The 27331-nt window shown below is 47.1% G+C and overlaps 1 protein-coding gene across 2 annotated transcripts; it reads right to left on the bottom strand.

The window, feature by feature from the left end:
* Positions 1-1717: 1717 nt before the first annotated feature.
* Positions 1718-27331, bottom strand: Kcnj1 (potassium inwardly rectifying channel subfamily J member 1). 2 transcript variants are annotated; one of them, XM_051156133.1, is made up of 2 exons: positions 27130-27331; positions 1718-3772 (listed from the first exon to the last, which is right to left on the bottom strand). In XM_051156133.1, exon 2 carries the CDS (start codon positions 3749-3751, stop codon positions 2633-2635), a length of 1119 nt encoding a protein of 372 aa, XP_051012090.1. In that variant the 5' UTR covers positions 3752-3772; positions 27130-27331; the 3' UTR covers positions 1718-2632. The 2 variants fall into 2 exon arrangements, with proteins under 2 accessions (XP_051012090.1, XP_051012089.1); XM_051156132.1 differs by lacking the exon at positions 27130-27331 and adding an exon at positions 6206-6359.

Here is a 27331-nt window from a genome sequence, read left to right as displayed (position 1 = left end):
CCCTATTGTCCTGCTTCTCATATGTTTTCTTTCCTCACTGATCTTGTGTCGCTATTAGCACCCTTTCTCCAGTGCCCCAAAATGTTAACTCTGGTTTTGAGTTCCAAGCACACCTGAGAACTCTCAAGAGCTCTATGGGATGTGTGTGATGGGTGTAGAGAATTTGCATGAAAAAGGAGACACCAAGTGCAGAGTTCCCGGGTTCTGATCAATAAATATGTAGAAGCAACCCAGAAGCATACCAATCCGAAATGCTCACATTGCTCAATTCTCTTAGCACTCAAAGGGATGGCTCGCTCCTGAGCAGTCCCAGCAGGTCCCAGGCACACTGCCAGGGAGCAGAAGGGAACAGAGTGCTGTGCTGTCAGTGTGTGCCTTAGCAAATACCATTCCTTCTGGTTCATAGGGAGCTGCAGAGTGGCGCGGCCTCGGGTCCACAGGTCAGCAGAGAATTCTTTTAACTTGGTCAGCAAATCATGTCATGGATTCAAAGACTTAGAGGCACGAAGTAACCTTCAGTGTGGACCAGATGTATTCACCATTGTGGCCACTGACAAGGTGTGCCATTGGTCTGAACCAGGACAAATGTATGTGTATAGATCTGTACAAAGTTAACCCCTAATCTAGAAAAACAAAGCTACACCCACTGACAAGGGTTTGTGACTGTCTTTCTCTGTGCGGAGACTCAGGCTGGAGAGATGTGCTGTAGCTGGGCCAGAAGGCACTTGTCTTCAGCCCGGCTCACTTCCTCCTAGAAGGTCTAGACACAAATCACGAGGCAGCTTGCCTCCTTCCCACCTGCCCCGCCCCCTTCAGGAGAAAGTCTATTTTGGCAAGGATATTTTTCTCAATCACTCTACCACAGTTAATGCATAAAGTGACGCTTTTTGCCCATGCAGTTTCAGAAATTTATTAATCACATACCAAAAATATTTTGATTTTTTTTGAGCAGCTTTGAATTCCAATTTTTTCCCAAGGTGCACTCAGAATAATACAGGTGTGGAAATGAACAAGCAAAACGTTCACCTTAGAGCCTTCCTTTAAAGTAAACTCTCCTGCTAAATGGTTCTCTTTGGAAGATGTAAGGATGGCCCTCAGAGACAAGAAAACAGTAACATCCTAACTGTAGCTCACTCCCTCCTCTTTTGTACCTAGAATTTCAGTTCAAGCATTAGGCAGAGAAAGGCAAGAACTACTCAGTATTAGCATCAAACCCCTTCCAAGCTGACAGTTTTCACAGTCCTCAGTACCATCCTGAAAGACTGAGGAATAACGAATAACACCTCTTTTTAACAGACCTCTAGCCCCATAACCCATCCATTGAATATTGAAAGAAATATGACCATGGTACGTGTGTGTGTGTGCGCGCGCGCGCGTAGATCAGAAGTTGGCATAAGATTTCTTCCTCAGTCATTCTCTATCTTATTTTTTTATTTTATTTTATGTGTCCGCTGTTTTGCTTGCATGTATATCTGTATACCTGGTGCTCACGGAAGCCAGAAAAGAGCATCAGATGCCCTAAACCTGGAATTGTAGGTGGTTGTGAAACACTGTATTGGTGCCAGGAATCGAACCTAGGTTCTCTGGAAGAGCAGCCACAGTGTTTTTTAACCACTCGGCTTTCTTTCCAGCCCCTTCACCTTATTTTTTTTAACAGTCTCTCATTGAACCTGGACCTCACCCATTCAGCTGGCTGGCAAGCCCCAGGCATCCTCCCCAGGACTAGGATTTGGGGCCATGCTACCATGTCAGGCTTTTGATGTGGTTGTTGGAGGTCCAAACCCAGGTCTTCATGCTTGCACAAACTGAGCCACCTCTCCAGTCTCCTCACCAACACTTTCAACCCAAACATTTTCCTTTGCAGGAGGATGCTCATTTAGAGTCTAAAGAATGGACTTGGCTTCCACGTAATGTACCATAGGAGACCATTCAGGCCACAATCTATATGGGCTTCAGCATCTGTGTAAGTCACAAAACTTGTCAGGGCCTTCCTTCCTCTCTGCCTTGGGCTCAGAGAGGTACAGTCACTGAATGCTATCCCTTCTGAAACATGGACCCAGACCCAGACAAAGGCTTCAAACACCAGAGCTTGAGAAGGTTAGAGTCTGAAGTGATTCTTTGTATGACAGTCTCTTGTTGCCAGTGGCTGGTTGGCTCACTCCCCAACTCGGGGGACAAAATTGATAAAAGTCCACTTTAAGATAAAAGTGGCATCTTTCCCATCCATAGAATCAAACAGGAAAATATGGCTAGTTCCCGAAGCCATCCAAAGACCCTAACCTCACCCAGGAGTTTCTTAGAAGTATCTCCATTGCCTGTATGCAAACTTGGATGATTTTATTTCCACCAACACTGTCTGAGCTCACACAGTCACGGTGGAGATTCCTGGTGAGTTCCTATGGCTTCCGCACCCTAGTTATATTCACTTGGGTCCATCATGTGCTTACTACTGCAGCCTTATAGAGCCATGCATCTTGAAGAGTCACAGCTATGGGGTTCGAGGGTGACCGTGCTGGTAGACTTTGCAGGTTCTCCTTCTGATTTCATAGCCCCAACTGTTGGTTGCCTCAGAACACAGCTAGCCATTCGGTTTATGGGAGGCAGGCTTTCTGCAGGTGGGAAAAAGCCACTGCTACATTTGGGTGTCATCTGTTTCATCAACTTCTGACAAGACAAAGTTAGGGTTTTCATAGCCTCTCTTCATTCTGGCTCTGGCGTCCTTCTCATTATACAGGCACATGGCACAGTGAGGGGTCTCCACTTCCACCGTCTTACCAAAGTTATGGAAATCCACTCGGTATTTCCCTTCCTTGGTCTTGGAGACTATAGGAACAAAGCGGTAGCCCCAAAGCACCTCCTCTGGGACGTACGATGTGCGGACCTGGCAGGTTGCACTGGTGGATTCCACGGTGCCATCTAAAAAGACAACTAATTCAAAGTCCTGCTGGGGAAGCGTTTCCGCTGCCATGTGGAAGAAAGGGCTGTTGTGGTCAATGACGTGGTAGATTGTGAGTGGGGAGATGAAGAACAAGTTTTCGTTGCCAGCATCCACCACAAAGTTGATATTGGTCTGATCCAAAATGATGGTCTCCCCTTCAGGCGTGACGGTGGTCTTCAGAAGCTTGCCATATATGTGGCTGCCAATGAGGAGGCTCTTCCTGAGATTTGCCACACGGATGAGGAGGCAGAGCTTCCCACCACGCTTGCTGATCACCGCATTCTTGCTGAATGTAATGGTCTTAGCACGTTTTTTGGGTCTAGAGATCTTGGCTAAAATGGCACCACACATGAAAGAATTGATGATCACCCCAAGAATAGACTGGAAGATAAGGAGGAAAATGGCAGTGGCACACTGTTCTGTCACAAACCTGAATCCATAGCCTATGGTCACTTGAGTCTCCAGAGAAAACAGAAAAGCTGAGGTCATGCCGTTGATGTTCTCCACACAAGGAGTGCGATTGTCAGGTGGGTAGAACTCTGGGAGGTCCTTATGAACATACGCTACGACATACCACAGGAGACCGAAGAGGAACCAGCTCCCCAAGAAGGCTGTGATGAACACAGTCATTTTGTACCTCCATTTGAGGTCAAGGACAGTAGTCCAGATGTCCACAAAGAATATAAGCCTTGACTGTGCATCCACGTTGCCAAACTCGATGTTGCACCTTCCATCTTTGGAGACCAGCCTCGCTCGTTGCCGAGAACGCCCAAAAATGTGAGTGACAAACCATTTCCGAAGATGTTTGAACATCCTTTCTGTCAGTGTCCTGATCTGAAAACACATCAAAGTGGGAGGGGCCTTGTAAGATTATAATTGAAGCAGTCCTGATGTAGGGGACTCACATACAGACCCAAACACCTCTGGAAAGAGCATCCAAACTCATCAGGCTTGTTAATCATTTGCACAAACCAACTAGTTTGTTCTGGATGCCATAACAAACCATGCATAGCTTCTGTGTCACATAGAAAGTGAAGAAGACAACAGATAATATGTTCAAGTATTTCCTTCTGCCAATCCCAGAAGACCTTAAAAATGAGGTGAGCCATTATAACCTGTACTTTTATCTATTGAATATTATTATGCAAATCATCTCCTTTGCATTCAAATGTAAACTGCTGCTATACAATAATTTTTGTGAAATCACATGCCTGGAGCATTGCTCATATTTTTGTGATGTATAAAAATAAGTAACTGAAACAAAGAGATTCACCAATATATCAATATCTCCCCTAAATTTTGCTTGCGGTTACAAATACATCAAGAGATATTCTGATCCAGTCAAGCTCCTCCTTTAGTAAATGAAGGCACTAAGACTCAAAATTTTCCAAAGAGCTAGACTTAACCAACGGGTGGAAGCAGCGCACCAGCTCACCACCTTCTTCCTGGAGCTGCCCTCCTCATGCTTGGCCTCATTTGTCAAACACCCTATCCTAAAACTCTGCTTCCCTAGAGCACTTGAAGGCAGGACTGGTTAAGTTCCCTTTGATCTTAGCAGAGTTCACAGCCCACCAGGTGATCTCAAGGGGGCTGCATGCCTCTTCCTACACATTCCCCATATTCCGCCAGGATTTCCAACAGAAGTAGGGTGCGGGTGGCTGTTGGTATTCACCACTGTCAGCTGGGCTCCAAGCTGAGGAACACTGACTTCACTAATGATCCAGGAAGGTGGGACCATGTTTACCTCACTCCTAGATTCTGCATAGTTCAGACTGGGTGCTTACCACTCTCCCAGCAGTTTAAGTGGGGTAACTGGCATAACAAAGTGACAGCATGAGGCCCCTCAGAAGAATCAGTTCTGCTCACTGGTTTCTTACCAAGGACAGGTGTGTGTGTGTGTGTGTGTGTGTGTGTGTGAGAGAGAGAGAGAGAGAGAGAGACAGACAGACAGACAGACAGACAGACAGAGACAGAGAGAGACAGAGACACAGACAGAGACACAGAGACACAGAGAGAGACAGACAGAGACAGAGAGACAGAGAGACAGAGACACAGAGACAAGACAAAGACACAGAAAGACAGAGCCAGAGGCAGAGACAGAGACAGACAGAGAGAGGCCACAAAAACAGTAATGGAACTTTCCCCTAGACAGCCAACAACAGTGAAACTCAAGGGTCTTAACCCTAGAATACCTCTTCCCCTACACTCCCCCCAAATCAAGGTGTGTCCATTGTGGTTAGCACTGTCTTTGTGGTATTTTTTCATTAAATGCAAAGATAATTTTAAAAATAGATCTCAAAATCCCCTTCAAAGGTGTGTTTGCTCACAAGAACTAGGAAGCGAAACCAGCTTAGTGACACATTTTAAACAAAAGGGATATTCTTCAGCAGCTTTTGGCCTTGACCCTGGTGAAAAGGCAAGTGGACGCAGCAGTGAGAAGAAAGCCACAGCCATAGTGGTGACCTGAGATGTAAAGGCCAGGTTCTAAAAACAAGAACAAGAGAGAGACCAGGTGTGGTGGCGCACGCCTTTAATCCCAGCACTCGGGAGGCAGAGGCAGGCAGATCGCTGTGAGTTGAAGGCCAGCCTGGTCTACAGAGCAAGTCTGGGACAGCCACGGCTACACAGAGAAACCCTGTCTCAAAAAAAGAAAACCAAAAAAAAAAAAAAAAAAAAAAAAAAAAAGAGAGAGAGAGAAAGAGAGAGAGAGAGAGAAAGAGAAAACCAAAGAAGCCTTGCACACCCTCAGAGAGCCTTATCCATCCCTCACTGGCCTCAAGTCCACAGGAGTCAGACCAAGGGATGGCCCCAGGTGGGATGTACAGAGGGCAAATGCTTCCTGCCCAGTTCTTCCCTTTTATTGCACATGCACCTAGGTGTGTGCTGAGCTGTACTCTATGGTGACAGATGCTCTTGCCCAGGTTCCTCAAAACTCATACTCCTCATGGGTTGGCTCTCACCTCTTACCAATTATAAGACCAGCATTATCCCTGGAGCCCACATACTCTTCACACCATATTGTAATTCAAGATGACTTCTAAAACATCAACTTCCAAGCTTTTCTTCCCCTTCATCCTTCTAAAAAAAAAAAAAATGCTTCACTCTGCAGGTGAAATGTATTTCTGTGAAGTGAAGACATAGTCCCAGTAAGTTCTGGGTTTCCACGACTGTGTCAGCAAAATAAAACATTCACTTCCTGCCCTCCTACATGGTAAAACAGGAGCAGGCAACAGCCCACGATGCTTTCCCCACACTCTCAGCACTTACCAGCATTCTGAACACAGTCCTATCTGAGGCATTCATGGTGGGCAAAGCAAGGACGCGGTGCTGCTGGGAGTTGTCTGTTCAAAGCGTGACTTCCCTCAGGCCCAGCCTCATGGGTCCTAAGCTTCAGAATGATGCTTGTTTGGGTTAGCTTTCAGTGGTTGACTCAAGAGCGGTTGTTCTCAGGCCAAGCCTAGAGCTAGGTGTATATATATATATTTTTTTTTTCAAACCTCACATGGCTTGAATACCGTCATGCTAAGACATGACAAACCACCAGCTGAGGTCCTGGGCTGCAGACGTGGATTGGATGCCAGCACGGCCCCCCTCTCCTTTGCCACGCTCTATAGCTCTCTTGCTGTTCTCCTAAGTCATGCCAAGTAATTTTTGGCTAGAAACACTCAGTTATCATCAATCTGCCAGTCTACTAACCTTTCCCAGGTTGTCACAAAGATACAGGTGGATGGAGAGTCACTGATGAGGACATGTTTGCAAGACAAGAAACAGGACACCGATTTAATCTCTCTAGACAACAGCCACTATTATGTAAGAAACAGATATTATTGTGGGATCTAATCTGGAAAAACTGGACTTTACTGGAGGTGAGCTTTACACATACCGGATTAGCCTACGATGTTGATTTGTTTGTTGAAAGAGTGAGGAGAACTAAGACAGCCCAAGGAAGCAGGTAAACCCACCCACTAACCAAACCCATCAGTCACAGCAGAACTGCTATTGTGCAGATCCTTCTTTCCCTGGACCAGGCCATTTAATATAACCACAGACAAAGCCGATGTGCATTTATGAACGGCTGGGCGATTAGCGATTATCACTGGTGTCTTAGGGTATATAATGTACCCCAGCTTTTAGGTTTCTTTCTATTGAAATCAGTAAATCTTAATAGCAAGCAAAGGGCTACACATTAGCTAATATTTACCCAGGTATCCTTGGTACCTGGCAAAAACAAGTGGGTTATATTATTGCTGCTTGCTTTTTATGCCCGAGCATTCATATTCTGTATGTGTGACATTTGCAGAAAACAAGACTTAGTCCTGCAGTTCCTGCTCATTGGCTGTCTGCTCATTCCTGAGGATTTGAAAGATAAACAGAGCCCTTCCTGTACTCAGGGGGCTCCCAGTCAAGTGGGGAGGAGAACTGAGTTTGTCGGAACCCATTGTGGTTTGTATAACCCCAGAAGAACCCCCCTACCCCTGCAAGATTTCTCATTAGCTACCGATCCAGCCTCTGAGGACATGTTTTAACCAATTGCAAGCACCTTTCTGTATTTATTAACATGTTTGCCTGTCATTAGTCCCCAGTGATATGTTGACACTTCTGTGTGTATCAGCCACTGTGCTAGACTTCACAGAAGTAATGCCTGACCATCCTTGTCAGCGTGTAGCTCTCAGGTAGGTAGGCTAAGGGAGAGGAACAGATGAGTCCATAAGCAAACAGACAATGAGGACTGTCACTGTGATATGAAACGTCAGGCACCCTCCGAAGCGTGCCTATTGAGATCAAAAGCCGGCCCCTAAAGACATGCTAGACTCACAGGTAACAAAACCCTGAAAACAATTGCTAAATAAGTAGATGGAGATATGTGTAAACATTGTGAGCCAGTGGTTACCCCCATACTACCATCAGCTCCTCCTCCAGGAGAGCTATTTTAAAAGGGCATTCCTGGGTGAGATGTACAACAGTACATTTAACTGTGTGTGGGGTCCAGGCAGGAGTAACAGAAGAAACACAAGACCACGGGAGCAGAAAGAAGATCCAGGGTAACACTACTAAAGTGCTAAAGGAGCTTGGCACGGCCCAGGCCTGGAGAGTCAGGCAGGGGCCAAACTCAGCGCTGGGACGCCATTGCTGTCTTTGCCACAGAGAGCCCATCCTGTCAGAGCTCCAGGGATAATTCATACTTCTAAATCAGTCTGAAACAGCTCTGCGTAAAGGCCCTCAAAAGCAAACGCATATTCCTTCAGAGTCTTGTCGACTCCGTAAAAACACTCTTCATTCAGCACCCACTCCAGCAAATCCCTCCTTCTCAAGTTCATGGTCCCTGCTAATAAGAAGCTACCTGCAGAGGTTGTTTTTGAGGCATCTGCCCAACACCACTTGGAGCAGTGGTTTCCTACAGCACGCATCACTCCGCCTCTTTCCCAGCCCTGGCTGCACAGTGGCAGAGAGAGAGGGGAGGCTCGGTGTACTGCCCATGAGTTTGAATCGCAGGGGCTATTGTGTCTCTTGACTAAATTTTTCACGGCTCATATACAAACTCACTCTGACTCTAGGATATTTCTGGGAGTCAAGTTTTTATGTTAGAATAGGAAATGTGAGCTAGGTGGTCCAAAAGGAGATGTCAAATGATTTGTCTCTAGTCCCCTGGTAACTCCAATGCAGGAGTTCGAGTTTCTACAAAATTGTCCTGCCTTGTCTTGGGCCAAGAATCAATTGACCTCAACAAATGTCTCTTGGGTCTTCCCACAGTCATGCATCCCTGGGACTCTGGAGTGTCCTCTCTGCTGTCTTTTTTTTTTTTTTTTTTTTTTTTTTAAGATTTATTTATTTATTATTATGTATACAGTGCTCTGCCTGCATATATACTTGCGGGCCAGAGGAGGGCATCAGATCACATTATAGATGGTTGTGAGCCACCATGTGGGTGCTGGGAATTGAACTCAGGACCTCTGGAAGAGCAGTCAGTGCTCTTAACCGCTGAGCCGTCTCTCCAGCCCCTCTCTGCTGTCTTGACCAAAAGGCTCGAGCACAAGCTCTGCTTGTTGACCACCTACTAAGGACCAGGTACCATGAGAGGAACAAAGAAGTAACAGTGCCTACTGTGTGTCAAGCTTCATCTGGTGAGCCCACCTTTGCTAAAGACACACACACACGCGCACACGCACACATACACACACACACAATTGCTTCTGCAGAGGACTTCCTCTTTTCTGTGAAGATCATCTAAGGATGTCTGAAAACAGCCTCCCAGGTGGATCTGCAAACAAGCAGAGCTTGTGGAACCCCGCATCCTCTAGCTGCCTCCTGTCTGCCCAGAACCCACAGAGCTGGAGGCCTTTGGTTGGGCATGTTACAACTTACCTCTGATGTCCTTGGCATACCTGAGCATCTAAGGCAGTGGTCCTCAACCTTCCTGATGCTGTGGCCTTTTAATACACAGTTCCTCATATTGTGAGCCCAACTATAAAAGTATTTCGTTGCTACTTTATAACTGTAGTTTTGCTACTGTTATGAGTCGTGATGTCAATATCTGATATGCAGGATTTGATATATGACCCTCCAAAGGGATCTAGACCTACAGATTATGACCCAATGATCTAGTTCATTTAGAGACTTTAGTTGGATTCAGTCCTTCCCCGTCTTATATCCTAGTTATATAGCAGGGCATCTGAGCCCTATGCCTTTCCCAGGCTAGACCAGGTAATGCATGGGAAAGCATGTCGTTGTTGAGGGCTAAGTGTACTTCATGACCTCTCCCTCAAGAAGCCAGCATAGCCTACCCAGGGTGTGAATGCAGCATAGGCCTTCCTGGGTCCTTCTCTCCTTCCAGAAGGGAGTTTGGAAACAAGCTAAAGGGAGCCATATTGTCTGGTGGCATCAGTGCCTTTGCAGGAACCCAGTGCTCTGCGGGTGTCTCGGGGCATTTACTCACAGCCTTACTATCGAAATGAGTTGGCGTGTTTAGCATGGGAAGCAAAACATAAGAAGATAGAGGGCCTGAGCCAAGACTATCCCTGGAACAATGGCAATGACCAGAAGCAGCTTGGCAAAGTGAAGTGTCCCAGCTTGTGTCCATGGGCCTGGACACGAACCCTCGCTGTGCTATTTAGTGGCCAGGTGAGCTGAGCCAGTGACTCTGCCTTTCAAAGCCTGTCTCCTCATGTGAGATGGCTCTAATGCTACCCTTCCAAATGCCATCTAACAGAATATGCAGTCCTGGGAGCATGCAGTAGTGGCAATGGTTATTGATGGTTCCCAAACTGAAACCAGCACAGCAGTTTAGGCAAATGTCACGGACTCTCACCACCATGGCAAGGTTCCAGCCACGTCTATGAAGGATACTGGCCTCAGATCCCACTTCCTGACAGGAAGAGAGGCCCAGGAAAGGCAACAGTGATTTCAGGAAGGATTGGTCAATAATAAAGTCAGATGTCTGTTCTCAGAGAGGTGAGAATAGGATAGAGGGAAGGGCCGATCCTTAGCAAGGTTGATCAGAGGCCTGGTACCTAGGCAGAAAGCTGATTTTCTCTGTTATAGAAACTAACTAGAATGTGACTAGCATCACTGCTATGTACACTTGCTCTCTGAAAAGGCAGCCTCTTGCCTGGTACCCACAGTCAAGTTTTGATGGGCAAACAGTGTCACAAACATCATCAACAAAAGCATTCTGTTCTCAGGTCCTGAGGGGTAAGAGTGCTTGCTATGCAAGCATAAGGACCTGGGTTCAAATCCCTAGATCCCATGTGAAAACGCCAGGCATGTAACCTAGTCACCCAAAGCTTTCAGGGCAGAGACAGGCAGATACATGAGCTATAAACAGTGGAAACTGACACTACTGATTTCTTGCCTGCAGAAGTCACATGTGCATGCACCATTTCTGCACAGGTAGGTTTGCTTTGCCAAGAAGATGTGAAGAATCAAGGAAGCTACCAGGTACACAAAAGGCCAGTTCAGTGACTTAAAACTGCAAGTGCAAGTTTTAGTTACTCTCTGGCTAACTTGTTTGTGGGGTCACCATGCATCTTGAGAGAATCACCTCCCTCGGGAGCAGAGAGAGACTTCTGCTTTGGGTTCGAGTGGGAGGCACAGGGGCTCTATCATTCCTTTTGATAAGCCAGGCTGGAAGCAGACAAAGTTCCGCTCAGGGAAGGTGGCCGGACATCTTGGCTGGCAGCGTACATTTGTTGTGGGACTGGAAGGCAGCAATGGATGCTGGGAACTTGTCCTGTGTGGCTTCCAGGCAACTTCCTAGTATATCTCATAACTGTTTCTTGTATGTCACAACCACTCAAAGAAGGGCACTTCGTCTCTACTTTGTCCTGTGTTTTTAAGAGTAGCACTTCCCCAGGGTCTATGAAGATGGCAGCAGAGAACAGATCTACCTGGGGCAGGTGTAGAGACATGGGAAACTGGCAAGCACACAGTGCGGCTCTCAGAACACCACCAGGGAAGCAATCGTTTTCTTCTTCTTTGTTTGTTTGTTTTTTGAGACAGGGTTTCTCTGTGTATCCCTGGCTGCCCTGGAACTCACTCTGTAGACCAGGCTTCCCACAATCTCAGAGACCCTCCTGCCTCTGCTGGGATTACAGGTGTGCTCCACCACTGCCAGGCACAATCTTTACCTCTAAGCCCCAAAGCACAGTGCTTTGCCAAGGAATTTTTGTTTTTGTTTTTGTTTTGTTTTGTTTTTGGTTTTTTTGGCTTTTTTGTTTTGTTTTGTTTTGGTTTTGCTTTATTGTCTTTGAGTAGACTGAGCTGTTGACAGGGGAGAAAGCTAAAAATGGAGGCTTGTGCCCCAGAATGGGTGAAGATAAAGCCCACCAGTCCCTCCCCCACCTTGAAAAGTGAGAATGTAGGAAGAGTTGTAAAGGGCCCCAGGGGGCTTCTCTAGCCTGCAGTTCACTCCAGGAGACATTGCTGCATGCTGTGTGTGTACAGCGCCCCCTGGAGCACGACGTAAGTAGTGCCCCTCTCATAGTGACATCTTGGGACCCCAAAGCCAAGCACAGATGCAAAAGTCTTACCGGTATCACTGCATTTAGATTTCATAATAGTTCTCAGAACTGAGGTCCAGGGATGTTGAGCAACTCAGTCAAGGTCACAAAGCAGGAAAACAAGCAAAGACTAGAAGAATCTTTGTTTTAAGCCCCATGGCATACTCAGAACAGCTGTAAATAGCAAGAGAAGGCAAACATATTTTCAACACCTGCTCGCCGTGCGTCGGAATGGTGGCTTGGCGCACGTGCCTTCGCTCTGTGTGAAAAATCACTCAAATGATGATTATAAGAGCAAGTAAGAGATCAAGAAGAGGCATCTGACTAGTGGAGAGAGGCTAAGATTTCTGGTCAAGGAAAAGCCTACGCAGAGGCGCCAAGAAGAGGATAGAAGGATATGGGGGAAGGGCTCAATGGGGGGGACCACAGGGCACATTGGATTGGATTTGAGCGTCACTGGTGTCACTAACTGTGCCATTCAATGTCCTGAACAGCTCAGAAATGGTCGAAATGCCAGCGGAACTAAGAGGCAACTGTGGGTGCATGTAAAGACTTCAAGCCATCAAACGCTCTGCTTCTTCTACAGGCTGCATGGCTTGAGTAGGCAGTGGCCTGCAGCTGGAGGAATGGTGTCCTCTATTTGGAGGTGCCAATAGATATGTACAGGCTGTCTGCTCCTTCATCAGGCAGGAGTTCATTCTGAGGGCGACAGCTCGTGTGGAAGGGTGGGGGGCCCCACGCCCACCACACTCCACCTCAGTGGATAGGAGCTGAGCCTAGTACACTCACTGATCTAGCAGAGGACACTGTCTTGGCTGTGGTGTCAGTGTTACGTCAAGCCGAGACAGCCGAGTGAGATTCAGTGACAAGACAGACATGTGCAGGGAGTGACCCACCCCTGTTGCATTCCTACAACAGAAGCCAAACAACTCTCTCTTCGAACCTGAGTCACATGCTAACTTTTCTGCTGAGGACCACTGGGGACCACTCTTCTGTCTCTTCGCAAACACGTCACTTCTTGGCCTCAATTTCACTGTCACTTCTGACAAACCTGAAATGTCAGCTTGGCCATGCCCTTCCCCTAGGATATGTAATAAGTTCAACGGTCATTTTAACACACCTTTACTCTGAGTTGGTCTGGGGACAGTGACCCCAACTCCTTTCTCTGTGTTGCCCCTAGTGCCTAACTATTCCAGTGCTGGGCACAGCAAGGAGCCCAGTCAGTTTTACTTTGCAAGGAAATAAATAGCTTCACGAAGGTACAAAGGACTCCCAGAGCTTGATTCTCAAAAGAAGTCATAACAGTAATGTCAGATAGGAGGCTCTGGGGTGGTGCCACTTAGTCTCCTGGAACCTGGGCTGCCAGGTGAGCATTTCTCAGAGACTGCCTGAGTAGTTCCTCTGATACAAAACCATGGTCCGCTCCCTGGTGTCAGGGGTGTTGACTGGGTATTGAGACCACTCAAGTTAGTAGCCTTTAATCTGAAGAGGAGCGATGCTGCCCAGAGTTTGGGTATGAAAGAACCTCGTGTGCCCATCACCCCTTCCTGCCTTTGATTTGAAGACAAGGACCCTGTGAAGAAGAAACCTGGGAATGCCCAACACACAAAGCCGCTGTGTGGAGAGATGGGAAAGCTCCCTGCAGAATCCTGGGTCCAATCCTCAGCAGATGGGCCAAGCCAGACTCTCACATGTAGGAAGAGTTAGAAGGGCCCGTGCTGCCTCTCATGAAATTAACTCAAGTTCCCAGACTTGGCCTCAGTCCAGGCCTTCCTGAGAGAATCCATCTCTAACAGTAAATTCTGGTTCCTAATAAATTTAGGATTGAAAATTAAATTAACGCAGTGATCCAGAGGTTTTTCTGGTCTGGTGTCTCTTGATAACTATTGCTATTAAGCAGAGAACCGCTGCACTGGAGGTATTTCGGTATATAAAGCTTACACTGGAACCAGTGTATGTTCGCAGCAGGCAGTATAGAAGCAGAAACTGTGGAGAAGTCATATTACACACTCAGGAGGATATTAGATGTTTAAAGGAATCTTAGAGTGCATCATTTTATAAAGTGAAGAACAATTTTTTGCAAATCAAATAATCACGGAGCACTCGTGTATCTCGTAACAGTGCGTGTCTGGGTGGAGGCTGTTATTCTGGGAACTGGACACATCCGTAATGACACGATTCTTAAGTTTCACATGTCGAGCCACCCACCTCAAATGGCACAGCAATTTCATGAAGGAATTTAAATGTTTATAAAAACTCGTATTTATTATGTGTGCACAAACCTTGTTATTAGTCTGACCCTTCTGGCTCTCTGTGGTCTGGGTTGCCATTACATCAACTCAGTCCTTTCAGCCCAGAAATAAATGAATTCCATGTGAGCGAGAGCCCCAAACACTGTCTGCAGCAAGAAGGTATGGTCTGCTTTAAAGCAAATGTATAGAATTCCCAGCCTCTACGTTACTGCGAAGGGTCATGGTCCACTGAGGCCTGGAGAGGTGCAACATGAAAACCAGTGTCCATGTCCTGCATACACGTCAAGGTGGAGGCCTTCAGTGTCAGTCCCTGTGTTTGGAGTGGGTGTGGGCTGCTCTCTGATCCTATATCCTAGCTGGCATTTTGTATTTCCCTGTCACAGTCCCATCGAGTCACCAGAGGGGATGTGACAAGTGAGTTTGAGGGTTTGAATCTAAAGGCAGTCATTTATTTGCTTGAACACTGGGTGCTATATAACCACTTGGTAGGTCAGCGTCCTCAGCTGAATGAGGACATTCAGACACACTCTACAGGCAGACGGAGGCTCGACAGCCCCAGGCATAGGAAACAATGGGCACTAAACTTACCTTACAAAGTCTTGCCACTCCTGAAGGAAGAAAAGGAATGGGAGGAACAGGCCGAGGAACATTGCTGTCTGCACTACCTTTCACTCTAGGATCTTGTGACCCATGTCACTTGTGCACTTCATGGCGCTTCCTGAAGGGTACAGAGAAGGACGCAGCCTGAGGTAACCCATGGAATAGCTGGGGACCAGTCTTCCTGGAGCTTCTATTGCTGTGCCCCAGGGAGCCTTCAAAAGTCAATGATTACCCATTTGGGCTTGAGCTCTGCCAAGCCATCAGAGAGAGTTACATTAATGGGGAGGCACAGGCATCTCCCCTTCCTCATCAAGGTGCTTTCTGGGAAAGCCCTGGGGCCAGAAGGAAGCAGAGCTGGTAGTCTGTGTAACCCTCTAGTTCTGTGCCACCAAGCTGTCCTCCATACATGTCCGGTTCCCATCTTTGGGGCTCTTCTTTTGGCAGCTGGAATAGCCTTCTCCCTGCTACAGGCTGAACCCACATAGGAAGCTCTCCTGGGATGGTAACACTGTCACGGAGCTTTCCCAACCCTTTCCTCCCGTGTCTACAAAACATTACATACATCCCTGACCTACTCTTGTGTCTGTCATTGAAATGGGAAAGACAGGCACAGGGGACATCCATGCAGGACTCATGGTCATGCCCACTGGCAAATGGCCCACTGCAATCCCAGCTCCAGAGAGACCAGTGGAGCCTACAGCAGGCAGCAGCTGACGCAAATCCACCCATGCCTTTCCTCCCTCTCCGGGAACAATGACCTGGAAAAGGTGAAGGAAATTCCTCTTCTTTTCCTCCTATTCATCTTTCTGTCCTGATCAGAATGAATGAAGAAAAGCTCCTCGGTCTCAGATCTCACTGGGCTGCACTTTTTTTTTTTTTTTTTTTTTTTTTTGCAAATTGGCTTTGTTATGACAAGGATTAAATGAAATATACTCATGTCCTTGACCCACATGTTTATAGCAGCTTTACTCCTTACAGCTTAAGAGAGAAAGCAACTCTACATGTCTTTTAGCTCATCAGTAAAAAAGATGTGGCATGCCTATAAAGTGGATTATTATTTAGCCCTAAGAGGGAATGATGGTCTGATGTGTATGCTACACCATGAGTGAACCTTGACGGAATTGCACTACACTAAGGAAGCCAGGTATTCTACAATCCTTTTTCTAGAGATGTTTGGAATAGTCAAGTCTATACAAAGAAAAGTTAGACAAGTGACTGCCCTGCCCAGAGATTGAAATGACTGCTAATAGTTCTTTAGAGGCAGGAAAATGATTTTTATATTGATTGTTGCGATAGTTATGTAGCTTTGTAAATGTATTATTATTTTTTTTAATTGCTGAAGTACACTTCTGATGGTGGGATTGTCTAATGGAGGCCAGACTCAGGATCTAGTCAGCGGATGACAGGATCTCAGGCCTTCCAGGGTTTGGCCCCTTGGACAAAAGCAGGGCTGGTGTCCTTGCATGATTTCTGGAGAGGATCATTATCAGGAGACAGTCATACTGCTGCTGGGAGAGGGGCACCCCCTTTATGCTCAGTAGCCAACTTTTAAAAGAGAATCCTTGGGTAGGGCGGGGTGCCTTTAATCCCAGCACTCAGGAGGAAGAGACCAGTGAATCTCTCTGAGTTCAAGGCCAGCCTGGTCTACCTAGAGAGACCCAGTCTCGAAAGAACCAAACCAACCAAACAAAAAAGAATCCTCACCTGGATTAACACAAATCACACTGACGTGATTGATGACACCTGGTCAAACCTAGGTCCTCCAGTTACAAGATTGTGAGATGGTTGGGTGGGGTGGGGCTGGAAGTGGGGGATGGGGTGGGGGGGTAGGGGTGGGTTGTGGGTTGTGGATGGGGGAGGGTAGGTTGTGGGTGGGTGTGTTAAAGACAGCCTATGGCAATAGGAGCCCTAAACTAACCCAGTCTAGGTGTTGAGCAAATGCAGGCTCCCCTTCCAGCTCTGGCCTTGAAACATGCAGAGGGGCCAAGGCAGGCTTGAACTCCGACTCTGCTATCCTTTGGGTCATGAGCAAGCAGCCTGCCTAGGGCTGAGGGAAGTGGGGAGAGAAGACGGTCACTAAGCATCCTCTCCCTCCCTCGCCCCCTCCAGCCTGCCACTAGTGTTGCATGAACTCTGCCTAGGCCTGCAGCAGCATCCAACTGAGCCCTGGCATGTCCCACCTTGTTAAGGCTCCCTGAGAAGCAGGAAGACATCCGGGAATAGTGAAGAGATTGGCAGCTGTGCCCAGCTGGAACTAAATTCCTGGCTCTCTGGCTCCTGAAGAGTAGGATGCCCAAGCTGTGATCAGCACTGAGCCTGAAGTGGCACCCACTGTGTACAAATGCTTCCTGAATGAGTAAGTCAGTGAAAGTCAGAAGACTGGAGCGCCATAGTGTGAGGTCTTGCATGCTGGCACTACTTTGTGCCCAACACTATGCACAGGACCTCAGTGGTCTCTCTAACAGAGAAACCAGGGGGAAGAGAAGCTGTTCTAGTTGCTCAGCTGACTAAAGACCCAGCAAATACCTGGGATAGTATGGAAAGCCCATGCTTGGATGCAGTAAGTGCCGAGGAGGACGCGCAGCAGGAGGGAGCATCAGTTCTCCAGGCGTATCCACCGGACGCACTTATATGCATCCCTTCACCTTTTCACACTAAGCTTACCTTTTCTGACATGTGGTGGCATGACATTTGTGGCACAGACATCTCACATGTGCTGAAGTCACACATGAGAGGTGTACATGTTTCTAAGCATCTGCTTCCATTCCCAAAGACATAATCTTCTTTTTTTCCCCCCTTTGAGACAGGGTTTCTCTGTGTAGCCTTGGCTGTCCTAGACTCACTTTGTAGACCAGGCTGGCCTCAAACTCACATTGATCCGCCTGCCTCTGCCTCCCCAGTGCTGGGATTACAGGCGTGCGCCACCACGCCTGCCTGACCTACTCATTTTTAACATATCTGAACTCATCAACGGTTTAAATGTTTAAAAAAGAAACAAAGCTGGCAGTACCCCGTGCAAACAAGAGAGGAAAGGGCATGGAGGTGGAATAAAGACAGCGGGAAGAATCTAAGCAGTTGGAGCATGATGAGGCAAGCATGTTGCAGAGCAGCGGGACCAAGCAGAGGGACAAGGAAGGAAAATCTGCTCCTGAATAGCAGGAGAATGCAAAGGAGAGCCCCATGAAGAAACACAGGAAACACCACAGCTAAACGAGACAGAGACCCGCCACCGTATTAATCTGCCGGTATGGCATATTCTTTGGCCTACACCAAGGGTGGGCTGAATGAGTTAATTGTCGAATGAATAAAATCATGGGAAGGAGGTGTGGCTTTCAGAATGGTTTGAAGATTAGATGAAATGGGATACGTTAAACTGGATGAAAAATCGCCCCAGGGTTCCATGAACTTCTCTTGAGTCTAGTTCATCCTCAGAGCAGTCTGCGGACCGATCAGGGGAACGGCATGCACGGGCCTTACTTTATCTCAAGCGCTGTTCACGCTAAGCTCAACAAGCACAGCTGCTCCGTGGCTCTCGGCAGCAGGGGTGCACGGGTTCGATCCCAGCACTTGGGAGGCAGAAGCAGGCAGATCTCTGAGTTCAAGGCCAGCCAGGTCTACAGACTGAGTTTCAGGACAGCCAAGGCTACACTGAGAAACCCTGTCTGGAAAACAAACAAAATAAAACCACAACTGCTCTATGGCAAGGCATTGTTAGCTGTTGTTACCACCAGTATCTCCTGGGTAGACAGGAGGACACCAGAGACTACAAAGACCAAGTAAATGAACTGGACGGCATTCAGAGTCAGGAAACTGGGGGCTAACCTACCATAGTGGTCAGGCGCCATGAGCTGGGTCATGATTCAATTAGTGAGTTTCACTCACTAAGAGGCATCCCTTCGTAGGTCTGTCACATGGGCCTGAAGGCTGGCCCCCTCATACATGACAAAGGCCTGCCACGTTGGAGGCATGACATTGCTGCAAATGGAAGGAGCAGGCACTTGGCCAGTGACTTCCTATGCGGCACCAGAAACTGAGCTTAGCAGGAATTACTAACTCAGGCCACACAGTGGCACCCTGATGTAGTACACTCAACTCTCTTTTACAAAGGAGGGAGCTGAGGTTGAGTGGGTGACTGCTGTTGTTTGGGGGCCTGGCGGCTGAACCAAGACCTTGCACCATGCTAACCACTACTCTGTGACTAAGCTCCAAGTCCCCCCAACTCTCCTCCCCACCCCAACTCACTGCCACTTGCCTCCCATAGAGGTTAAATAGCTTCTAGGGGGCAGAGCTGGAATGGAACCAAACTAGTGTCCAAATACAAGTCCCCTCCGTATTTTACCAATAAAACAAGTGGATCCTGATACCTACAGTGGAGTCAGGGAAACCTGGGCATCACTGGCCTTTCACATCCTCCCTGCTTCCCTCTCCCATGCTTTCAGATGCCTTCCCCTTTTTTCTGGAATCCTGCCATGTGCAAGGAACCTTGATGACCTGGCATGTAGCATCCATTGGCAAGGCTGGTGGTATTTTGGGAGGTAGAGCCAACTGGACAGATAACAAAAACAACCCAAATAAAGATGGTCATGATAGCTTGTAAGAAGGGACTAAGGAACACATGGTAACTAGAAGTGGCCCTGAGAAGAACAGCAAGTGAGCAAGCATGGCGTTCGTCTGTGTGTATTTCCTCCAGGAAAGGAGCTGGTGGGAGATCTCAAGTCATGCTCATAAGGCTATAAAAAGTTCTGTATGCCTCTTGTTCATTCTCTCCTCCTCCTCCTCCTTATCCCATCATCATCAACATCATCATCATCATCATCATCACTATGACCACCACCACCATCCTGCCCCTGTGTTTTCTTCCTCTAGATCCTAGTTCTGGAAAACAGGATTGGCTTTAATAGGATATCAGGAAGGATCCCCAGCTCTAAGGATAATTTTGTTAAATTTCCTTCTGATAAGAGAAAAGAGTAAGGGATCTGCCTCAGAGAAAGGTCCACTCTAAATGGAAGTGGACGGGCTCCAGTGTCTCTTCTGCTCTTACAGAGGGCCACGTCCCATCCTCATCTACATCAGGTGCCTCACAACAGCCTGAATGCCAGGGTATCCAACACCCCTTCTACCCTTCAAGGACACACAAATACATGTAGCACACAAACACACACATGCACATAAACTTTAAAAATAAATTCTTTTTGTTTGTTTGTTTGTTTTTCGAGACAGGGTTTCTTTGTGTAGCCTTGACTGTCCTGGACTTGTTTTGTAGACCAGGCTGGCCTTGAACTCACAAAGATCCACCTGCCTCTGCCTCCCGAGTGCTGGGATTAAAGGAGTGCGCCACCACCACCCAGCTTAAAGATTCATTCTTAAAATAACATTTAAAAAATCAACAAGGTTCTCATTAGGCCAGTGGTTTTACCTTAATGTGTTTAATCCTTTAAGTGTACAGTCAGTGAGTCACCCCTTCAGTCCCAGCACTTGGGAGCTGGAGATAGACGCAGGTGGATCTTTGTGAGTTCAAGACTAGCCTGGTCTACATGAGAGAGTTCCAGGACATCCAGGGCTACATAGAGAGAGACACACACACCCTGCCTCCCCGCCCCTCCCCCCACTGCCCCGATCTCATGAAAAAGGGAGGAAATAAGCAGAGGATGTAGTGTCTCATCTACCTTTGTGTCTCTCACAGGGCTGCATCCCCACCTCTGGGAATGCACAGGAACTGCTGTGGGCCCGATCTGGTATCTGGAATCTGTTGAACACCATCTGCCCATTTGAACTACTCTGTTTTTTTCAAAATCAGTTAAAGTTCCTCTTATGGTAACCTTTGCATCTCTGGAATCCACCCTACCTTACTGGCTGTGCTTCTGACCTGTCAAGCTTCTTGTTTGGCCATGTGGGCCCTCATTCTCTAAAAAAAGTATTTTCCTCCTTAGGGGTGGGATGAATTCTGTTTTAATAATAAAGGATCCATCTGAGAGGCAAATGGAAGGGAATTGAAGAGGAGATTGCGTCAAAGAAAGAAAAAAAAAGAAGAAGAAAGAAAGGAAAGAAAAGAAAAAGAAAGAGCAAACTATGGGGGCCTTTGGCAGTGCTCCTGGCTGATGGCAATCTTCAGTAGTGGGTGCTGCTCACTCCGGAGTTATTTTGGCAAGAACCAAGGCCACAAATCTTGTTGAAAGTTGAAGCACACTCTCCCCAAATCCGGAAATGCTTTAGTCAGCAAAGACCAGAACCCACGCACTGATCACCCTGACAGGCAATGATCACACTTTGTCTTTTTGTGTTTATAGAAAAAGTGTGATCTCTTCTCCCAGGTATGCCTCTAATTTCCTTCCTTTAAATACCAGGAATGATCTAGAAGAAACCCAAAAAGAGGCCAGTAAAATATATTAAGTAATGTTACGCTTTAAAAAATGACTCAAAACCAGGATAAAACCTACACCATGAAGATCTAGTATTAAGTTACAGAAAACACACTGACTTTATCAGCTGGTAAAATAGCCAGACGACATTGAACAGATACAGCATAGCCACCACTTTCTGACAAAAGACACCAGAGTTAGATTAGCAGGGAGACAGCAGGAAGACAAGATACCTACGGGCATGCCATGTTGTAGAAAGAAAATGGAAAAGGTCCTATAGCCAGGTACAGAAGTGCACTTACAGAGGGGAGCTGTAGGCAAAAGGGGTTCCACGGTCTCTACCCAAGAGAGGGAGTCCAGGCCTTTCCACAAGAAGATAAGGAAAATCCAACGTAACCAGGCAGAAACTCCAAGGGATGTCTCAGGAATCTCTCATTCTGCTCTGTTTGGCTCTGCATTGTTGCAGCAGATGGATTTGAAAGAGACACTAGTGTAGTTGTGGAGAACAGACTTTATTTCAGGTGTCGGTGGAGTTTAATCAAGTGAGGCACCCACAAGAAAGTGACTGAAGGGGCCACTGCTCAGATTTACACTAGAAAGTAGCCTTTATACGCCTTCTTGGAGGATCTTGGGCAGCTTCCTATGGGGCGGGTTTTTCTAGGTGATTGACAGAAAAGGGACAAAAGTACCTAACTTTTTTTTTTTTTTTTTTTTTTTTTTTGAGGGAAGACTGGAATGTTACACCGGAACCTTAGGTAGAGGTTAGAGCTTAGATTCCAGTCTTTGAGCCAGCAGTCAGTTCTGGTGGTAGGCTTCATCAAATCCTCAAGGCTCCAGCTTTTTCATACGGTAGTTTAAATCTTGTAATGCCTCTATTTGTAGTGTCACCAGGGAAACAGAGGTGGGTGAGTCCATCCTCAGTGTCTTCCAAGTCCGCCAGCTCTAGGTGCCTAACATTGGCAGCCTTCATGCCTGGCACCCTATCTGTGTTTCCAATGAGATAGAAAGCTTTGCACAGCACGGCTGCCTTCACGCTTTAAACAGGCCAGTAGGGCGTGGCTTCCCGTGGGTCTTCTAGCATGATCCTATGACAAGGGCTGCGCCTTATCTCTGAAAACAATTCAAACTCAATCCTCCATGCATAACTCTACCTCCTAATAATATCAGACGAGAAGGTTGACTGTGCCGGTAAACATGAGACCGGGTCCTCTAATCTCTCTGAACATCTCATCATTGGACTCGACTCCATGGGTCCAAATTCTAGGCACATTTTTTCCATGAGACACTAATAGCAGTCTCTCACATTTGCCAAGTTCACTCTTCAAGGACAAATGGCTGATCTGGAAAGAGCCAGAAAGCTCCCAAGAATTTAATCAAGGGCAACGAACCATGGGCCTCCCTTAGGGGCAGTCACCTGAGAGAGCTGTGCTTGCTCTAATTCTGCAGAAAAACACCATACTAACCTGGTGCTTTCAAATAGTGTTTGGTGCATATGTAAATCATCTCCCTGGGGATGGGGGAGGGGGTATACTGATATACACTGGTAAACACAATTCCTGACTCTGAGCCAAGAACACAATGTTGGTGCAACTGGAGACGAAGAGGACACACTTGGAAAATTCTAAGTAGAAAGTACTTTATCCTAGTGAATTGAACAAGAAGCTTCTCTCAGAAACAACGGTGGTCCCCATGAATCTAATTGGTCAGCAAGGTTTACAAGCATCCTACATGCAGAAGACAGGACAGGGCACACAGCCACTCCTTTCTGGGGCACTGACACAAGAAGACCTTACTGATGGAAGGCTTGACTGGGAGAGTTCAGACTCTGCCTTTCTTGGGGCCTGTGAGCAAGTTTCCACCATATTGTGGATTTTGACTTCTTCGTTCAAGCAATGGATAGGCTGGGCTCAAAGCTTTAAGGTAGTGTTTTTGAGCTGCTTGTCACCTGATGCAGCTAGGGCACTCACAGGAGTTTTGAGGTACAGTTAAGTGAGGTACAGTGTTTTGGCGTTGTCAGTACTTCTGAGGTTACCTGTCATCCGCATCATCCTTGGGATCTTGCTGCTGTTTCTATGAGCTATAGGATTTTTCAGTTACTTGTGTATGTGTATATGTGTGTCTGTGGGTAGGTCTGTCTACAGGAGGCTAGGTGCCAACTGGAGGCCAGAGGAAGCAAAATCTCCCCAGGGATTGAATGTACACACAGGTGTGAACCACCCAGTTGGATGCTGGGAACTAAACAGAACCTCTACAAAAGCAGCCTGTGCTCTAACCACTGGGCTATCCCTCCAGCTCATTACCCCATTTCTGCTATTTCCTCACAAAGCTTCTGGAGCTCTGTGAATCGGCCTTGCTCCCCTTCCCATCTGCTGGGACTTTCCAACAAGGCAATGGGAAGGCTTGGACACCTCCTCAGGCTCTTCCAAGCTGAAGCACGGAATATGGAATGAATGCAAGCCAAGACTCCTAAATGACCTAAGTCAACTTTCAATTACTGTTGACTTTTCTAAGAGTCTTCCACACTGATTGCTTCTTCTACTTTTTTTTCCCCCTTTGAAGATTTTGCTTGTTCGTATTCAGTTTTGTTTTTGCAGTGTCCACACCCTGCTTTTCCACTTTCAAAGTCCATTACCCAGAAGCCCATTCTTCGCCCTTTCAGTGCAGAGCTAATGTTCATGAATCATACATGTTCCAGGAGACAGAGACCAGGAGGCCTCTCTTTACTCCTTCCTGGCTTCGGCCTGTGTTCTAGCAGTCTGTACAGCCTTTTCTCAACCCATCAGGTGGGGATGATCTTGTTTGAAAAGATAGGTCCAGGCCTTGATGTGAGGGTTGAATAAAAGCAGCAAAGTAAATACTACCCACTTTCTTTTTAAGGCCTGGGTTTGTCTGTTGTTAGATATCACAAATGCTAACATTCAGGACCATAAGGGTCAGTTTGGAGGAGCCAAGGCTCTGAGTTAGCTGGCTTTATAGTGGCTGCCTAAAGTAGGTCCGGACCTAGAGCCAAATCACTGAATTTCCAGACATTCTGTACTGTAGGACCTTACCAGGCATTTCAAAGCCTATGGCCCCACCTGGAGATGGAGGGAGTAAAGTATGAATGGGAGGTCCTGGGGTCCCAGCTTGGAACATACCAGAGTTTAGCCCCATGCTTCCCAAACAAGGAACTCTGAGGGACATCATGGGTCTCAAATGTTGATCTCTGTGGCTCCAAAGGTTAGTGAGGATTTGAGGTAGCAGGCTCAACAGCCTTGTCCCCATACACAGTGGATCATCAGACACCATCCAGCTCCGTGCAGCCAAGCAGGAAACCTCAGGAAACATTGTCTCAGCTTCCTTTTACCCCACTGCTGAGGAGGTCTAAGCAGCATCATTCCTGGGAGGAATGGTCCCCTGGACCACTTGCTGGAGCTGGAGCAGGTGTAATAACAGAAGAGCCTCTCTCACTCAGCAATCGTGCTGTGGCTCCTGGTAGTGACTCAGCCTTAGACTGCCACACTGAGTCATTCCTGTGTCTTATGAGGCCACTGAGGGTTCAGTACCCAGAATCCAAACTGACCCTAGATCCAACATGGAAGGCCTAAGATCCTCACGGAAGGCCCAAGCATCCAGGAGAAAAGGGACCGGCTGCATCTTCTTCCCAGACAACCTTGCTTTTCAGAGATGTAAAATAGACAAGAGGCCTCTGCAAGGCAGAAACAATGCTGCCCGACTTGTCTCAGGCTCCATCTCTCTGAAGCTGTAGCCCACATGGCATAAAAGAGTAAGTGGAATGAAAATGCTGGTTGCCATTCAAAGCCTGCTCCTTCATCAGGTGAATTTTGGGGACCTTGCCAGTTCTCCAACCTCACTGCATTCTTCCCTATAGAGCCAATCAGCAGCAAGATCTTAGGGACCTCCTACCTCTTTCCCAGCCCACCTTGCACTCCAGGCCTCCTTTCCACAAAGAGACTAAGCTCTTACCCTCATCACCTGGTGTGAGGAGGCCTTTTGTCCCATGTACCCTGTGGCTTCTCTTGTACTCTCACCCCTCCAACCCCACTGCACTGGCTTAATAGACCCCATGTGTGTCATGCCTATATTGCTTGCTTTGTGAGAGCTATTTCCTTATTCTGGAATGTTCTTTCTCTTGCCACCATCAGGCACCATTGTTTCTATCTAAGGCCTTAGGACTGAGCTCTTTTGAAGGCTTCTATTGACAGAGCACAGTGCTCTGTACTTGTGGTCAGCCATGATTCTATAACTGCCCTACTGTGCAGAAGCCTCAGACAACCATGGAATTTCTGACACACACACACACACACACAGAGAGAGAGAGAGAGAGAGAGACAGACAGACAGACAGACAGACAGACAGACAGACAGACAGACAAGTAACCTAGACTGTAAGTGCCAGGTCACCACAGAAATGCTGCCAATTACAAGCATTTATCTGGCCATATAGTATTGTCCCAAGACCTAACATAGTTCCTAGAACATACTGTATGCTTGTGGAAACACATATTTAAAAGACAGAATGCATAGTATTAATATTAATGAGTATAAGAGTGAAGAAAAGATGAGTGTCATCGAAAGCATGTTTGATTACAGAGGAAGAGAAGTCAAATGTATTTTAAGTGAGGATCAAAGTGCTGGGATATAGAAGTCATCCCAGAGAAAGTTCTGTAAGAGGTTGGGAAGCCATCTGTCCATAAAAACTCTAGAGCAGAAAAGAGGCAAAAACATGTGAGTCACAGCTGGATCTTCGGGAAATCACCAAGCTGTGAAAAGATCCAAGATAGATTTGTAACCTAGTACCAAAACCACCTGGCAGAGGGAAGGAAAGGGTCATGCATGGGGGATTGTGATCGGCTCTGCAGAGCACGGCATGTGTGGCCGTCATGAGCATCTTGCACCCGTGATTGCTTTTAAGAATCAGTCAAAGCAAGCCAAAGCCACCAACAGCATCAATGGTCCAAGACTGTCATGAGCAATTTGTGCTCTATGCTCCTTTACAAGTTCAGTCTTCAGCCTGAAAGGACTGGATCACTTCCTGCTGTAGAAGGAAACCCATCTCCAGGAATTGAGTGTCAAAGAAAAGAAAATGGGGAGGGGGGGGATTTGGAATGACTGATATTTTCCCAGATAATCCTATCCCATTGTGACTTGAAGAGCTACAGCTGATAGACTATGTGGGAACACATGCACACAAAATAGCACATAGGATAAAGCGAACTCAGCAGGGAGCCAATGAGAAACCCCTGAACCTCGATACTGGGCCCCTCCTCTAGCAGAGGAGTGTCTGGGGAGCTCTTGTGTGCCCTCACTTCCTTCCCCACTCCCTATGTTCTGCTCTAAGCGCTGTAGGTTGCTCTTTTCCTAAATGTTGTTTACAAACGGCCACCTTCTTTTGAGTAGTTATGAACAGAATTCATGAGACACAGCTGTCTGGAGAAGGAACTCCACGTCTGGCAGGGTGTAGAGAACCAGTTGGCATCACTACCACCCAGGACATTTGTCACAACAATATTTAGGGAGCTGAGCAAATAATGAGACATCTAAATGCCTGCACTTAAAAACACACTACACAATTTCACACAGCGCTATGGAGGAAGATGAAGTGCTCGCCTGAGACAAAAAAATAATACAACTTGTAACATGCTTTTGCTACACTAGACTTCAAGGCAGAGAAGCTCTGAGGGGAGTCCCCCTATTAGGCAAGGATGCCCCAGATGCAGAGGTCCTGCTGCTCAAGGGTGACGTAATCAGCAGCAAACAGCCTTCCAGCCTCAGAGCTGTGAAGTGGCCAAGTAATCCCACTACTAAGCCACCTGCAACCAACAGATCAAAGACACCAAGCAATTTAAAACCACACTCCTATTATCCCCTGGGCAGGGAGGGGCAAGTCTGTCTAGATTACAGGTAGGGGGGAGAAGAGGGTAAGCTTCCATGAGAATGAACTACTTTTTCTACAAAGAGGCCATGAGATGCTTCTCCTCTTACCTCATGGATTGCTGGGGTAAATGTGGAGACAAACACTCATTTTCTTGGTCCCCAAGAAGCCAGGTGGTTGATGTGAGCAAGTCCCTTGCACCTTTGAGTCGAGAGTTTAGATGGTCCAGCTGAAGGTGCTCAGTGCCTTGGTTTTTATGTCTGTGGGTCAGCTTAGACTGGCTCCTGACTCATCTATATGCAGCAGTTCTCA

Source organism: Acomys russatus, chromosome 14 (assembly GCF_903995435.1).
Source record: "Acomys russatus chromosome 14, mAcoRus1.1, whole genome shotgun sequence".
Classification (NCBI taxonomy): domain Eukaryota; kingdom Metazoa; phylum Chordata; class Mammalia; order Rodentia; family Muridae; genus Acomys; species Acomys russatus.
The sequence above is the reverse complement of the archived record's forward strand: the minus strand, read 5'-3'. Positions and strand labels throughout refer to the sequence as shown.

Coding starts and splice junctions, on each gene's coding strand:
- Kcnj1 (XM_051156132.1), bottom strand. CDS start 6,241: ATGAATGCCTCAGATAGGACTGTGTTCAGAATGCTG. Junction 3,773..6,205: donor GGACTGTGTTCAGAATGCTG/GTAAGTGCTGAG, acceptor ATGTGTTTTCAG/ATCAGGACACTGACAGAAAG.